This window comes from Sturnus vulgaris, chromosome 2 (assembly GCF_052056855.1).
Source record: "Sturnus vulgaris isolate bStuVul1 chromosome 2, bStuVul1.hap1, whole genome shotgun sequence".
Taxonomy (NCBI): domain Eukaryota; kingdom Metazoa; phylum Chordata; class Aves; order Passeriformes; family Sturnidae; genus Sturnus; species Sturnus vulgaris.
In genome coordinates, this window is record NC_142244.1 from 31,967,676 (window position 1) to 31,983,149 (window position 15,474).

General features: G+C 46.4%; 1 protein-coding gene across 4 annotated transcripts; it reads left to right on the forward strand.

Moving 5' to 3' along the window:
* The first annotated feature begins 3,624 nt into the window (after positions 1 to 3,624).
* PEX5 (peroxisomal biogenesis factor 5) lies at positions 3,625 to 14,838 on the forward strand. 4 transcript variants are annotated; one of them, XM_014884161.2, is made up of 16 exons: positions 3,627 to 3,645; positions 3,918 to 4,121; positions 4,543 to 4,578; positions 4,773 to 4,905; positions 5,605 to 5,739; positions 6,754 to 6,859; positions 8,033 to 8,123; positions 8,490 to 8,606; positions 8,972 to 9,064; positions 9,238 to 9,357; positions 9,945 to 10,088; positions 12,245 to 12,315; positions 12,485 to 12,700; positions 12,840 to 13,005; positions 13,205 to 13,362; positions 13,728 to 14,838. In XM_014884161.2, exons 2-16 carry the CDS (start codon positions 3,972 to 3,974, stop codon positions 13,927 to 13,929), a joined length of 1,938 nt encoding a protein of 645 aa, XP_014739647.1. In that variant the 5' UTR covers positions 3,627 to 3,645; positions 3,918 to 3,971; the 3' UTR covers positions 13,930 to 14,838. The 4 variants fall into 4 exon arrangements, 3 of the variants coding, with proteins under 3 accessions (XP_014739649.1, XP_014739647.1, XP_014739648.1); XR_015801249.1 differs by lacking the exon at positions 3,627 to 3,645 and adding an exon at positions 13,465 to 13,607 and having other exon boundaries at positions 3,882 to 4,121; positions 13,728 to 13,865; XM_014884163.2 differs by lacking the exon at positions 8,490 to 8,606 and having other exon boundaries at positions 3,625 to 3,645.
* The last annotated feature ends 636 nt before the right edge of the window (positions 14,839 to 15,474 follow it).

Sequence of the window (15,474 nt, forward strand, 5' to 3'; positions counted from 1 at the left end):
CCACAAAAACCCCCAAATCTCTAAATAAATTAGACCCATGACTGAAGTTCGGAGGATCGGTGTGAGAAAGTCAAGGAATATTCACGGGTAAAAGATCCTCTGTTGTTTTTTCAAATGCACAGTTTCAGAGCACATCAGAGTTCATTGAATACCATATTCCTTAAAAAAAGCAGAACGTACATCAACATGATGCTGTTGCCAAAAAGGCACACATCAGATCAATTTATGTGTTTAGGAGGATAGCCTGTAGGTCAGATAAAACAAGCTGTCAGAACAGCTCTGTCCTGCTGTGACTTCACTCACAGCACTGAGTGACACAGGACTGACTGCCCAGTTTGGGTACCACGATGATACAACAGAGACAAATGTGGGAAATGAATCCACAGAAGGGAATAACTAACTTGGCCACTCAAGCAGAAGGATTGAAAAAAATTGCAGCCTTTAGTTTGGAGGAGAAGGAATTAAGGGAGGCATGACAACTGAGTCCAGTTAAGTACAAAGTTACTTTGAAAAGGAAATTAGTACCTTATCTGTGGTGGAAAAGAACAGAACTATCAGCTCATGAATAGTGCCTGTCAGTACCCGGGCAATGAGGGGAAGACCAGTAAAAAGACTGGCTTTCTGCTCTGTGAAACTGGAAACTGGTCAAAGATACCTAGAAGCTCCAAGCATTTTTCACTTGTCTTCACTGTGGTGGTGGCTAGGTGGATATTGTAAATAGTATCAGCTGCAAGTGGGGAAAAATGTCATTCTAGATTACTAAGCACTTGGGCAAAGTCAAGGTTTTCAGACCAATTAGGGCTGATGAACTTCATCCTATGATGGCTGGAGAACTTGAGAATGGCCCACTGGCCATTATCTTTGAGATATCTAGACAACAGAGAGGTTCAGAAGACTGGAAAAGGCAAAATATATTGACCATTTAAAGAAAGAAAATATGATTAATTACTGGCTAGCCAGCATCATTTTACTGCCTTCCCCTGTGATATTGGAACACATAAATATTATGTAGACAACTCAGGTTTTCCATTTGCAAAAAGAAGAGCTCAAGTTAAACCAATCTTTCATGGCAGACTTGTCCTTGTGGTCAAGGAAGTAACAATAGATGTTAATTTTTTTATTTCAGTAGAATTTTTACTCTCTTTCGTCTCACAGCCTAACAAGCCCATTAGGGAACATGGGAAACTGTATCTACTGAAATCACTGTTGGGAGAGTCCAATGCTGACTGGAAAATTCTAAGATTCGTTTTTGATGCTGTGCTGTCTATCTGGAAAGAAGTATTAAGGAGTCCTGCAGAGATCTGTTTTCAGTGTGCTATTAGTGGGGCTTTTTCAGTAATTTATACAGTGGAGTAGAAAATTGTGTCTATTAAAATTTGCAGACAGCATTAACCTGAGAGGGGTAGTAAAGGTTTTGGTATAGAAAATTTGTATACAAATAACCTTGATCAATGGGACAAATAGCCTGAATATGTAAAACACCATTTAATAAAAGCATGTGCTAAGTTTTGCACATGGAAAGAAATAATGAATTTCACAAAGTTAAGATGGGGAATAATTAGACAGAGACCTCAATTTTGTCACTGGTTTCCATCAGGCCCAGGACCTTCAGCAGAGTATTGGTATTCAGAACAGTTAAGGATGCACAGCCAGGAACAGCCTTTTCAGGAGCCGTACTGTTTGCTTCTCTCATCTCTCCAAGAGTTATTGGGGCCCTCTGACATTTTAGTTCTTGCTGCCAAATTATTTACACTTCACTAGCAGGGGTGCATTGACTCTACTTCTTTTCCTGTTGACTTTAGACCAGCCCCTTTTCTTTCTGCCTGCAAACAGAAATAGTTGTTGCCTTCAGCAGGATACTTATCCACTAACAACTATAGCCGTAGTTATCCTGGATGCTCTGCCAGCACTGCCACTTCTGGTCCTTCCAGTTACATCAAAGTCTTTTGAGACTCTAAGGGATAAAGGGCCATCCAGCCCTTCAGAAGGAAGGCTGTGGGGGCTTTTTTTATAGAGCAGTGTTTCCCTGTCCTGAACCAGAAGGCCAAGATGGTATCATAGGCTGGTGTCATAGGCATACCCCAAAACCTTGTTGCAAATATTTACAAATCAAAACTACTTCATGTCTTCCTTCCTGCTCAGTCTGTGATGGCTTTTGGATTTCTGTCCGTGCCTTATCTCAATGCCTACACTCTCCTCCTCCATGCCTTTGTGTGGTCTGTTGGTTTTACTTAGGAGCAATGTTGCCCACCTCTTCTTCTTGAAAGTAGTTTGGGATTCCACCCAACGGCATTCTCCATCCCTCTCTCTTCAAGTGCTCTTGCTAACCCTTGATCACACTGAGCATACATAGGACTGGCATTTGTTAATAGCAGGTGAGTCCTATTTTAACCTTCCAGGATGCCAGAAGTGTGCTTTCAAAATGAATCTTCCAGTAATCCCTACTTGCTGGGCTGGGGTTTGTCCTGCAAACAAGATTCCTTTTTGGTGGTGCTAAGTTGTACATAGGGCACACCTCATGCACATGAACCACTAATTGGTGCACCATCCATGAGGCCAAGGAAGACATAGTCCAAAGTAAAGCTCCACGAGGATGTTTGGTGTGGATGTTGTATTTCCAGCCCCAATTCTTATAACTTCAAAGGTTTTCTGCTGTTGAGCCATACATACTACTTGCTAGCACAGAACCGGCTGTAGATGCCACATGCATGTCAAAGCTGTAAGGAGAGCAGGCAGGAAGACCTACTGTCAAAGAATTGTGTCTAAAACTGCACCAGATGTCACTCTTTGGACAGATGAAGTGAACCTGACAAATTTGAAGAGGACCCTGCAGAGGAGCATATTCCTTTGAAAAGAAGAAGATGGGATTTGATTCCGAAAACAATTTATTTCTAGCACCCTAATGTCACGGGAGGCAGCACACATCATGTACCCCCCTCTTGGTGCTTTTCCCATTCTCTTAGATACTACACACAAATGACCTCTGATTTTCCAGGTGGTTTATCCTTTGGAACCGCGAATGTAGAATGATCAAGGCTGGGAAGGAGTTGATATTTCTATGGCTTATCTGAAGGTATCACATACTTTTCAGCTAAATGTATGCACTCTCAACCTGTGGCTGCCAGCTGCAGCATTTTAGTGATCCCAGAGAAAACAGTAAAATACCATCCATCAGCCGGACAAATATGTACTTATACCGGATATGCTCATCTACGCATATATACCATATACATCTCGTTGAATACGTATATATGGATATATATATTTATGTATAGTCACAAATACAACGAGATGTGTACGGTGCATACATGTATATATCTCTTGTATATATATACACACCATACACATCTCGTTGAATATATATATATATATATATATATATGTGCATACACATTTATGTGTATTTGCAAATACAATGGGGTAGATACATATACACACCGTTTCACGGCCAGCAGAGGGGCACACCCCTCCGGAGCTGCGGGAGCAGTGCGCGGCGGGGCCGCCGGCCGTGTAACCACCGCGGGGACGGGTTCCGGCGGCGGGCGGCGACCCCGGCACTCAGCTCCTTTAAGGCTCTCGGGCGCCTGTCCCTTTAAGGCTGGCCCCGCCCCGCCGCGCGAGCCGAGCGCGCCCCGGCGGCCCCAGGTACGGAGCGGGCGGGGGAGCCCCGCGGCCCCTCCGGGCGCGGCGCCGGGCGGAGCGGGCCGGGGGACGGGGACCGGGGACAGGCAGGGCCGCGGAGCTCGGGCCGGGGGCCGCGGGTCGCGGCCTTGCTGTCCCGGTGCGCAGGCGGGTGGGTGGGTCCTCTCCCGGGCCGGGCCCGCGGGGGAGGCGGCGCTGGCGGGTGGCAGCCGGGTCGGGGTCGGGCGGTCGCTCCGCCCGGCGCTCACCCGCTGTCTGTGCCGCCCCGGCGCCAGGTGCAGGCGCGGCGCGGTTCGACGCCGACCCTCTCTCCCTCCGTGCCTGGCGCCATGGCCATGAGGGAGCTGGTGGAGCCGGAGTGCGGGGGCTCCAACCCCCTGATGAAGCTGGCGGGGCACTTCACCCAGGACAAGGCCCTGCGGCAGGAAGGGCTGCAGGGCCCTCTAGCCTGGCCTCCCGGGGCGCCCGAAGCCGCCGCCGTGAGTACTGCTCTGCTTGCTGGGCTGGCTCTGGGTCCTGCCGGGGGCTGGGAGTGAGCAGGGCGAGGGGATCTCGGTACAGCTGGTGTCCTGTTGTGCTTTTTCTGGAAAAAGGCCCAGCAGTCACCCGAAGCAGCGCTGTAGGGTGAGGGCACGTTTGTGGGCACTCAAGGGATGTTGGTGGCTGTGCTGAGCTGTGTGCCTTGCTGTCACATGCCCTAAGCCACACAGTAGTGGGAGGGGGTTGGACAGGATCAGTCAAAGTGTTTCTGCTCCTTTAGCAGGCAGCTAGTGCAAGAAAATGTTTACATTGACAACCTCAAGGAAGAGGAAGATACAATCTAATTGGGTCACACTGTGTGTATGTAAAGAGGGGCCAGGGATCAAAACTGTTGACACAGTTGCCCACTATTCCCTGCAGGTATCCAAACCACTGGGAGTAGCCACCGAAGATGAGGTAAGAACAGTTTGATTCCTCTCCTTATAGCTTTTGATTAATCTTCTTAAAGCTTTTCTCATCAACACTGTTTCTTGTTTTACCCCTTACCTGATGCTAATATTTTCTTCTGACAAGCCATTCTTTCACACTCCATGGCTCTCTGCCTGTTGATCTTCTGTGCAATGTTTGTAATCCGTCTCTGTCTTTGGCAGCTGGTTGGAGAGTTTCTGCAAGCTCAGAATGCCCCTTTGCTGTCCCGTGCACCCCAGACCTTTAAGATGGATGACCTGTTGGCTGAGATGCAAGAGATTGAACAGTCAAGCTTCCGACAGGCCCCTCAGCGAGGTGAGGGGAGCTGAAGTAGGTGGAGAACTAGAAAAGATCTTGGTGTTATGGTTAAGCTCCTAGCAGGGTGGTTCCCATCTGTTGAGCTCTTCTGAGATTGTATCTGGAGTATTGTTTCTGGATTTGGGCTTCCCAGTACACTGATCTACTGGAACAAGTTCATCAGAGATCAATGAAATATTCAGGGACAGGAATCCCTGTTGTAAGAGGAAAGGCTGAGGGAACTGGACGTTTTAATCTGGGGAAGAGGAGTCTGAAGGGCAGGGGACAGAATGTTTTATTGCTGTCTTCAGCAGCTATGGTCAGGATCTTTACTGGAATAGTCAGGAGAAGGACAAGGGGTAATGGACATAATTTGTGGAAGGAAGAACTGACTGTATTTGGAAACATTTCTTCACTTGGAGGAGGCAGTTAGTACTGGAACAGGTATCTAGGGAGGCTGAGGAATTGCCAGTCATGGACAAATTCAGAAGTTACCTGATGAATGCCTGGAACAACCTCATCTCTTTCATGTTAACTTTCATGTTAACCTGTTGTGAGAACTCTAGCAACCTCCAGAGACTCCTTCCAAGTGAAATATTTCTGTGATGTTATTCTAACAAAGAGAAAGGTCAGAGGTGGTTAGGGCTGGCCTGGAACACATAAATTATGCCTTTGAGTGCTCCAGTCCTCACTTCTGGTTTTTTTTCCCTCATGTAGCTCCAGGTGTGGCAGCCCTGGCACTGTCTGAAAACTGGACCCAGGAATTCTTGGCTGCTGCAGATAATGCTGGTGATGTCTCTTCAGATTACAATGAGGCTGACTGGTCACAGGAGTTCATTGCTGAAGTGACAGGTGAAGTGTCCTTTTTCGGAATTACTGTCAAGATGATGTCCTATCCCATTTCAGTCACACGCCTGTGTATAGTGAAGAGCTACTGAATGTGAAATTGGAGTATTGCTTTGGGTCCAGGAGTGTTTCTTGTAGCAGCTATAATGGGGTGGAGGGTAGGAGAGCTGCTTTGTGATGGTGTTATGGTTAAGTCAAATTATGAACAATGTGGTGTGGAAGCTTTTATTTAGGTGTAAGGGACTTTTGTTTCTAGGGAATTTAGGAGAAGCATGGTATTTCAATTGCTCTTATAAAAATTATGATTCAACTGATGGAAGTTGGAGATGGCCTTGTACTGCTTCTTATTTACATGTTTTCTAATTCCCTCTCATAAGGCTAAATTTGACTTTGGTACAAAGGTAAATATTCTTTAGTGTGCTTTGGCCAAATATTTTCTGTCAGTTTTATGAAGGTAGAGGGGTGTTACAGCCTGGAAATGTGCAAAGTGAGTGTTTCTGGCCCAAAGGTTAAGCTTTGAAAAGCCATCCTGTGTTGTGTATAGAACTGGGTATGGAATAGGGTCCTGTTACCATCCATGCCTTAATCTGGAAATTATGGAAAAGAATAAAGTAGATGCTGTTTTCTTCTCCAGGAGTGGCCACTGTAGAAAGCTGGGTAGCCCTACTCTTGGACCTTCACTCTTTACATTTCTGGGAATATAAATTAGAAGTTGCAAAGGTCTTTTAGAAAGTTTTGATGAAAACCTAGTGCTTGTAGGCTGTGCTTTTGACAGAGACTTGTAATGCATTGCTAATTTTCTTGACCTACATAGTATCCCCCAGGGAGCAGATGAATAAGTTGTGATATTAAAGTAGAAAATCGTAAGTTTATTGTCACCACAGTGGCATCTGTATTAATTCACTGTCTGAACCAAAGGCTTGATTTTTAGATCAGAATAAACAAAAGTAGAAGAAGTGAGCATAAACAGAGGTGTGGTAGTCTGCCTGTCTTACTCTTCTCCTTGTTCTTCCTTTGCAGATCCACTGTCTGTGTCTCCTGCCAAGTGGGCAGAAGAATACCTAGAGCAGTCAGAGGAGAAACTGTGGCTTGGGGAATCAGAAGATCAGTCTTTGGCAGATAAATGGTGAGTGTGACTTCTCAAGGCTAGCTGTTGCTGCTAGGCACTTAGGTGGGTGAGGTTTGGAAAGGTGATAGAAATCTGCTATGGCTTGAATGCTTTTGAGTCATTTAGCTTAGACTAATGTTCTCAGGCCTTTGGTTTTAGAGAAAGGAGGAAACAACACTTGCAAACTGAAGTTTTTAAGAGAGTGTAGCTTTTCTGTTCTCTAGTTCCAGGAAGAAACACTGATCCTGTAGGCTAACTTAATCTCATTCCTGATGCAAAAGCCCTTAAAGTAACTTCAAGAGTCAGTTCAGGAACTTTTTTTCTGCAACAGATGCATTTTGCTAGTCTCTACTTGTTATAAACTTTCATAATGTAATTCGTCCTATCTGACAAACAGCTTCCAGCCTTTCCTTGACATATTTCTAGGTTCAGCTTTCTGCATGTTATTTTAACGTGTTTTTTTATTGTAGATTAAGGATGGATCATCTCTCTGTAGGTACCTATTAAGTACAATCAAATTTTTCAGTTAAAGGAGCAAAACACAAACAATTTGGGCTTCTAAGGTCTTTCCTTACAAAAATTTTGTATATTTGGATTCTCGTTGCACCTGGCTCTTGCCTTCTCTGATAGCTTTCTGGAAATAATGGACATTCCCGAGTTATTGCCACCAGTTCCAAAGACTTCCCCAAGACTGAATGTAGTGGTAACACCTAGAAGTGGTCCTATCCTGTTGTAAGCCAGACAAGACATTGAGTTGTCTTTGCTGTAAGCCCTCAATCCTCTGCAGAGCTGATGCTTTTCCAAGGCACTGTTTTCCTCTTCAGTGGGCATGACCTACTTTCATTGTTCCTGGATATATGACCTTGTTTCTGGTAGTGCTAAAACTTGCAATGTCTGATGGCATGTGAGCTTGGCAAGGAATCCAGACTGCTCTGCAGAACTGTGCTGACTCTAATTGTTTAATTCTGCTGCTATTGGTGTTAGTCACTTTTGCAACTAACGTAGTAGTAATTTTGAATTTTTACAGATGGATAATGGTACTGAATCACATAGGAGAAACCCAGAATCTTTGAGGAGGGATTGTATCCCTCAATACTGTTGTCTGCCCCATTGTGTAGATTCTTGTTAGTTAAAGTGTTCGCTGTTGCCTGGTATCAGACTCTCTCTGTCTTTTACTGCCTTGGAACCCAGGTATGAGGAATATCAACCTGAGGATGACCTCAAGAAAACTGTTACTGATTTCCTCTCCAAAGTGGATGATCCGAAACTCAAGAATACTGAGGTGAGAAATCTGACTGGGGCTGAGATTAATTATTACTGTGAATTAGTAATTGCATAAATAGTAGTAATTATATTACTGTGAATAAAGGGTGTGGAGAGTTGAGAAGGGTGAAGATAGTAAAGGGATAAAGCCTCCTGTTGTCTCATGTTTCCATTTCTTCCCTGATTCCTGGGAGTTGAACCTCACAATCCCCTTTAGATATTATCCATCTCCACTCTTGTGAAGTCCGGTCCTTCCCACCTTTCTGGACCTTTTGTACTCACTCTGCAGAGAGAAGCCCTCTTAGTGAAGGAGGGGGGCATGGGCTGAGGGCTTGTGGGCACAGCATCTGCCCAGCTCCACCCTTGTTTCATTTCTCTGCCGCAGTTCCTAAAGTTTGTCCGCCAGATCGGAGATGGGAGGGTATCGATCGAAGCTAATCAGGTGACCCACAGAGACCAAGATCAGGCAGAGCAATGGGCAGCTGAGTTTATACAGCAGCAGGTAGGAGCCCCAGGCCTGTATGCTCTGAAGGAAGAAAGCATTTTGCCGCAGTGCACAGTCTGGGAGCAAAGGAAAATGGCGAGTCCAGCCCTCAGCAATGCTGAGGGAGACAAGGGAGGGGCTGTTGGGCTCTTAGCAGAGTCTAGACAGAAGCTGGGAATGTATTTGGACAGTTCGAATTTTCTCATCTCCCACAGCATCTGTGAGGAAGAGGAGATTCAGATGAATTCGTTTCCACTTCATAGGCCATCAGATCTTACTGATGGGGAGGAAGGGTCATTACAGACTCTCCTGCTGTTTTGGGATGTGCCCTGAGGTTGCCAAATTCTGAAAAGAAAGGTGTGTTTCTGTTTCCAAACTCCCAGGGGGCATCCGATGCCTGGGTGGATCAATTTGCGCGATCTGGGAACATGTCAACTCTTGATACGGAATTTGAGCAGGCAAAGGCTGCTGTGGAGGTAAAGCTGGCTGAGAAGGAGGGCTGGGGTGCCAACTGAGAGCCCATGGTAGGGTTACCTCTCTCCTTTGCATGCTCTGAGGAGGGCTGGAAACATCCAGGAGGGAGTTCTCTGGCATGACTATAGATCTGAGGTGGCTGAGGTACTCTAGTCATGCTTTGTTCTCCCTTCAGTCAGATGTGGAGTTCTGGGACAAACTCCAGGCAGAATGTGAGGAGATGGCCAAGAGAGATGCGGAGGCTCACCCTTGGCTCTCTGAATATGAAGACTTCAACTCCTCATCGTACGACAAGGTAAGGGAGAACAGAATCTCTCAGCTCTAGCACTGTGGTGGGCTGCCCTGGGGAGACTGACAGCGTGTCTGCCTCACTCTGAGCTCCACAGATCCTAAATGCTGCTGGGATTCCTTCTCACACTGATGCTTTGCTGTCACTTACACCCTTGTCCAACATCAGCTAGGGGTTAAATACCGTTTTCACTTGGGCTTGTCTGCAAGTGTTGTCTGGTTCTTGTCCAGCACCACATACCAGTGAATACAGGGGTTCTTTGCAATGAGTTCAAGTGTTGTGTCCCCTGGCCCCATCCCTGCCCCTCTCCCCCGTTCCCCTCCAAGCTAATAAGATCCATACTAAATGTTTTGTCTCTCTAGCAACTTATTCCAGGTCTGGTTTGGGGGGGGGTTTTCCAGCATGGAGCAGACAGGAAGAACCACCCTTGTTCTCTGATCTGCTACAAATTAGCAATGAGGATGAGGTGCTGGCTAGTCTGCAGCTTGAGTATTCCCGGTGCAGCAAAACAAGACTGTGCTGTGCTGTAGAATGCTCTTCTTCCTAAGCCTGTGTTCTAGCTGTAGCCTCTGTGTGTCTGTCTGTCCTGTTAGGGTTACCAGTTTGAGGAAGACAATCCCATGAGGGATCACCCGGATGCATTTGAAGAGGGGCGGAAACGCTTGGAGGAAGGTGACCTCCCCAATGCTGTCCTGCTCTTTGAGGCTGCAGTGCAACAGAAGCCAGACCATATGGAGGTGAGTGGCAGAAGAGAAAACGGGCTGAGCTGTCAGGGCAGGTGTAGAAAACTCCCTTCAGTGGTAGGACTTGTGCAGGGTGTATGAAAACACCTCATTTTTTTGCCTCTCTGAGTTTGTAGCTGATGTGTGTGAATCCTCAGGGAGCCTCTGAGGGAGAAGGTTTCTGACTTAAGGTCAGTTACAGGAAGCACAAAGTCGTCTGGCCCAGACTTATGTAAAGTCTTTGGAGCACATGAGACTGTGTGTGGAGCCAAGGCAAGGGGTTCTCCTCTCTCAAGTTGTTTCTGTGAAAGTCTTTATTGGCATTGTAAGTTTGGAGGAGCTTATGGTGGATCACTGCTTTCTGTATCTGTATTAAAATCTAATTCTGAGAAGCTCATTAGACTGGAGTTCTGACTTTTAGCTAGGTGCTAGGAAAAGATGTGACCCAAAAGGGTTGGGAGTTTTCAGTCTTAATTGAAGCTGTGGGCCAAAGAAGGATTTTTACACTGAAGACAGAGTTCCAGCTCCTTGTTCAGTGAATACTTTTTTCCATAAATCACTTCAGCTTCTGCAGGATGAATTGAGAAATGGAATAGCCTGTGTGCATTTTTCCAGAGGTAGAGGACATGGATATTATTGGGAAGAATGCAAATGCACTCATGTGGTGCCTTTCTGGAGTGCCTGCCTCAAGGATCCAGGGCTGCTGAATTTTCAGCATGTCTTGTTCAAGCCCTGCTAATTATATATGACTGGACATACAAAATTTGATTACCCTGAGACTTAAATGAGAGTGATGTTTTGGAACAGAGGTTGTTGGCTTTTGGGAATAGCCATCTAACTTTCTAGGGTACTGGTAATAGGTGAAAAGTAATCAGAAGGTTTGAAGATCTGCCCTAGTTTTAAAGTGGTCAGAAGGTTTTAATGCCCTTCTAGAACTGTTGCTTTTTTCTCATACACAGTGGGCTGCAGGCTGAGCATGATGGAGAGGTAGTTGAAACCTAAGGGGAAGAAATCTTGGGCCATTTCTGGCTAGCTGTATTGGAAACATTCTGATTTCTGGCTAGCTTTACTGGAAACATTCTGAATTCTTCAGGGAAGAAATCTTTGGTCAATTCTGACTAGCTGTATTAACATTGTGAATTTTTCTACTGTGACTGCAAAAAGCACAGGAGAAGTCAAGACTTCACAAATGGTACGGTGATCAAATAGACATGAACAATTGCTCTGAAGGAAATGTCATGTTTGCTTTGGTCCAAGTCACAACTTTACCTTGAATCTCATCAGCTCTTTTGCTGGCAGAACGCTGCAGTTATCACTGGTCAGCTCTGCTTGAATTCTAGCTAGCTGTGTATGGTGAGGCATGAGAGATTGAAGGGAGTAGATTGCCTTCTGCAGGGTTTCTATGTCTTTGCTAATGAAATAAATTTCTTCCTTGAGGCAGTGGGTACCTCATTTTGTGACTTACATTCAAAAAACAGGTACATCATGCTGACAATCCTGCCAACTATCTAGCCTATTTTGGAGCCAGGGGTGTGGCTATCAACATAAAGTGAACAGATACTTTGGATTTAGTGCCTAGTTAAATATTCCTTGTGTTAGCTGCTTGGAGGTGGAAGTCATTTTCATGTACTGGTGTCGTGATGATTGGAAATTCAGTAAAATTAACAGTGCTTCTACTTTCAGGTCTGAAAGTCAACTCTCCAAGGTTACTACTTGCTAGTGGACCACTGCACAAGTACATACAACTGCCTGCCTCGGGGGTCTCATTATTAGCACTGCTGCTATGCCATTTTGTTCTTGGGAAATAGGAGATCTGCATTTTCCTCCTTCCTCTGCAGTTTGACCACAGTTAGAAGTTAAAAGTGGAGATTCTGTGATCTAAAAGTGTAAAACTACCAACAGTTGCTTTATGATAGATTTCCAGGTAGACATTCACTTCTGTTCACTATAACAATGCCAATTTTATTGTCTTTGAGGACCTATGTGACATGACATCTGTCTATCTTTTGAGAGGAACTTACACCTGTGGCTAATGTGTATACTTTGGTCTATTTGATCGCACTCTAAAACTGTGCAGGATAATATACTGGATTTAATCTCTGTGTTTGTGGTTTATTGGCTGATTTTTTTTCCTCTGTAAGTCTGACTTTGTACATCTATGTCTTCCCCAGGCCTGGCAATATCTGGGAACCACCCAAGCGGAGAATGAACAGGAGCTTTTGGCCATCAGCGCCCTCAGACAGTGAGTGTTGCAGCAGAGCTGCTGGGCGTGACTCCTTGCCGGGTGTGTAGTGCCACAAGGGCCATGTGGCTTTCACGAGGTGCTCTGTCTTGATTGTGTTGCCTCCTGTGTCTGGGTATCTCCTACACTGATTTATTTCCACATTCACTTCTCTTTCTTTGTCCTGTAGGTGCCTGGAGCTGCAGCCTGGGAACCTCACAGCACTTATGGCTTTAGCAGTCAGCTTCACCAATGAGTCCCTGCAGAAGCAGGCGTGTGAGACACTGCGGGACTGGCTGCGCCATAAACCAGACTATGCCCACCTGCTGAACAAGGAACCAGAGGAGGGTGTCTCAGGGACCAACCTGGGGCCTTCCAAGCGTGTCCTGAGTTCCCTGCTCTCTGAGTGAGTTATGGTTACAAATTCCAACCTTCAGCTGGAAGACTTCTTGGAGGGCTCAGACTAGTCCAGGCAGGAGCAGAGCGAGCAGCCTGAGTCCAACTCTCTCCACAGTACACCAATATCCTGTTCTGTGTTTTTCCAGCTCGCTGTTCATGGAGGTGAAAGAGCTGTTCTTAGCAGCTGTGCGCAGCAACCCCTCAACTGTGGATCCTGATGTCCAGTGTGGCCTGGGTGTCCTTTTCAACCTCAGTGGCGAGTACGAGAAGGCTGTGGATTGCTTCAGTGCCGCACTCAGTGTGCGCCCCAATGTAAGAAAGAGGGGTGGACTGGGGGATGCTGGAGGCACTTGGAGGTTTGTGGGTGAGGTTTTGAGTGGAGGTGCTGCATGTACGAGAGGTGCATATTTGGAGTGGAGGAATAAAACAGATGTATGGGGAAGGAGGGGTTGGCTTGGAGCTTACAGAGATCCAGTTCATCTCAACCCTTTCTCTGTGCCCCTTTCTCCAGGACCACCTTCTGTGGAACAAGCTGGGTGCCACTCTGGCCAATGGGAATCGGAGTGAAGAAGCTGTGGCCGCGTATCGTCGGGCACTGGAACTCCAGCCGGGATATATCCGCTCTCGCTACAACCTGGGCATCAGCTGCATCAACTTAGGTGCCCACCGGTGAGCACAGGATGGGCAGCTCTGCTGTCACCCACCAGTTTGTGTGTGTTTGTGGGAGACAGACTGCCATGTGTTATGAGGGCAGAGTCACACTGCCCGCAGCCTTCTCTTGGCATAGGGGAGCAGAGCGAGTGTGTGGACTCTGCCCAGAGATCCAAGTGTCATGCAGTTACAGGTGGAGTAGAGGCCATCTGGACTCCTGATTCTTCTAGAGGGAACAGGGGGACCTCTGGTTCTGGAGCAGGGTAGGATCTAGTAAAGAGGAGGAAACTTTTGGAGGGGAAATACTTTAGAAGCAAATGGGGAAGGGAGTGTGAGATGTACCATCTTTTCCAGTAAAGATATGTATGTTCTCCTGTTGACAGTGAGGCTGTGGAGCACTTCCTGGAGGCTTTGCACATGCAGCAGAAGAGCCGAGGTCCACGGGGGCAGCAAGGAGCTATGTCTGACAACATCTGGAGCACCCTGCGCATGGCCCTCTCCATGCTGGGCCAGAGTGACCTGTATGGGGCAGCTGATGCCCGTGACCTGCCCACACTGCTGCAGGCATTTGGCCTCCAGCAGTGACTCTGGGATAGGCTCCCCTGTGAATGCAGTGGTTGCCTAGCCCAGCAATGAATGACCTTTCTTAGGGAGAAAATTCACAAGAGTTCACACAGATCTTTGCCCTGGTAGGGCAGATCATTGGCAACTGTTTATTTTTAAGTACCCCCCGGCAAAGTGTGCAACTTCCCCAACCTGTCTGTTGTGGCCTGAGCATTTCTGAATGGTTCACGTTATCACTTCCATGACAACTGACACTGCTGATTCACAGATGATCAAAGTGGGGAAGACAGCAGCGTCCTGCCCTCTTGCCAGACTGCATTTGCAGTACTGCCCAGCTTGACTGTGAGACTTTGACTATGAGAGCCGTTCTGCAGACTGCCTGCAAGGGCGCCTCTCAAGTTCAAGCTGCTTTGGAGGGGTGAGATTGCTGTTTCACCCGAAAGGGTGAAAAATGGTGGGGTTTGAGCATGCTTCCCTATGTATGTACTTGCATGTGTGCATATGTGGGTTGCTAGAGAAAACTGGGGCAGTAGTCCCCTTTTCTGGCCACTGGTAACTTCATGGTACAGCTAGATGCTACTTTCTCAGTGTCTCTTCATGAACCTTTTAAGACAAGAGTATTGTACTGATACCAGGGACGTGGTACTTGTCAGGGTAAAGGGATATCCCAGAGTTCATGCTTGAGAGAAGGTGATAGGAATAAAAGTCTAAAATGTAACCTCTCCCAAAATATGGTGGGGAAAGGGGTCAAGTCTTAATTTTCTCTTGCTCATCTGTCATTGTTTTCCTTTGTGCAAAAGTTCCCATCTTGTGTGTAACTGAATCTTGTTAATTATAAATATCTGTATATGATTCTATCGGGGAAAATGTTTTTTAATTGTAAAGTATTTTGTATAATAAAGGTATAAGCCCACTGCTTTTCAAAAGATAGATTAGACTATCTCTCTGTTTCTGCCTCCCCTTTTGACCCGGGTTTTGCTTTATTGATAGCTCGCATGCAGATGAAGCTTAAAGGACCTCATTTTGCTGTAGCCCCAGGCTTCAGTTCAGTGAGCCAGCAGAAGAGCCTCTGTGTGCCAAAAGCTCTCTTTTTTCTTGCTCAGGTTTAGAGGTCAGTGACGCACTTTTTTTCATCTTCTGGCCCTCTGCAGTCAGTGAAGTCATGTTACATTTTTTCACCACTTAACGATCTGACTGCTGCAGTAGTCAAGGCTGGGGTCTTAAGCAGGAAGCACTGCCCCTTCTTGTTCCATCAGGCACCTGCTTCTTCATACCTCAACCTCACAAGCTTGTTTTTCTCTCACTGCTGGAGCAGCAAGTGTGTGCAGAGAATAGTATTTGCTGTGTATTTTCTGGCCTTTATTTTCCCCTTTATCTCCCATCCAGCCCAGCGGCACTGAGACCAACATGTGCTGTTCTGAGACTGCTGTAGTGCATGCAAAACAACTGGCTGCTTTTGCAGTCTGAAAGGAAGGGAAATGCTACTGCTTTGTCCTGCTCACCCACACTGCTGGTCAGAGATGTCTTTTGGTTTTTACTTATCTCAGTCCTCTGTCAGATTCTTTG

What these genes read in the sequence shown, in the direction of transcription:
- PEX5 (XM_014884161.2), top strand. Translation starts at nt 3,972, where the DNA reads ATGGCCATGAGGGAGCTGGTGGAGCCGGAGTGCGGGGGCTCCAACCCC. An exon ending in GGGCGCCCGAAGCCGCCGCC is followed by an intron (nt 4,122 to 4,542) that starts GTGAGTACTGCT and finishes TATTCCCTGCAG; the next exon opens with GTATCCAAACCACTGGGAGT. An exon ending in ACTCCTCATCGTACGACAAG is followed by an intron (nt 9,358 to 9,944) that starts GTAAGGGAGAAC and finishes CTGTCCTGTTAG; the next exon opens with GGTTACCAGTTTGAGGAAGA.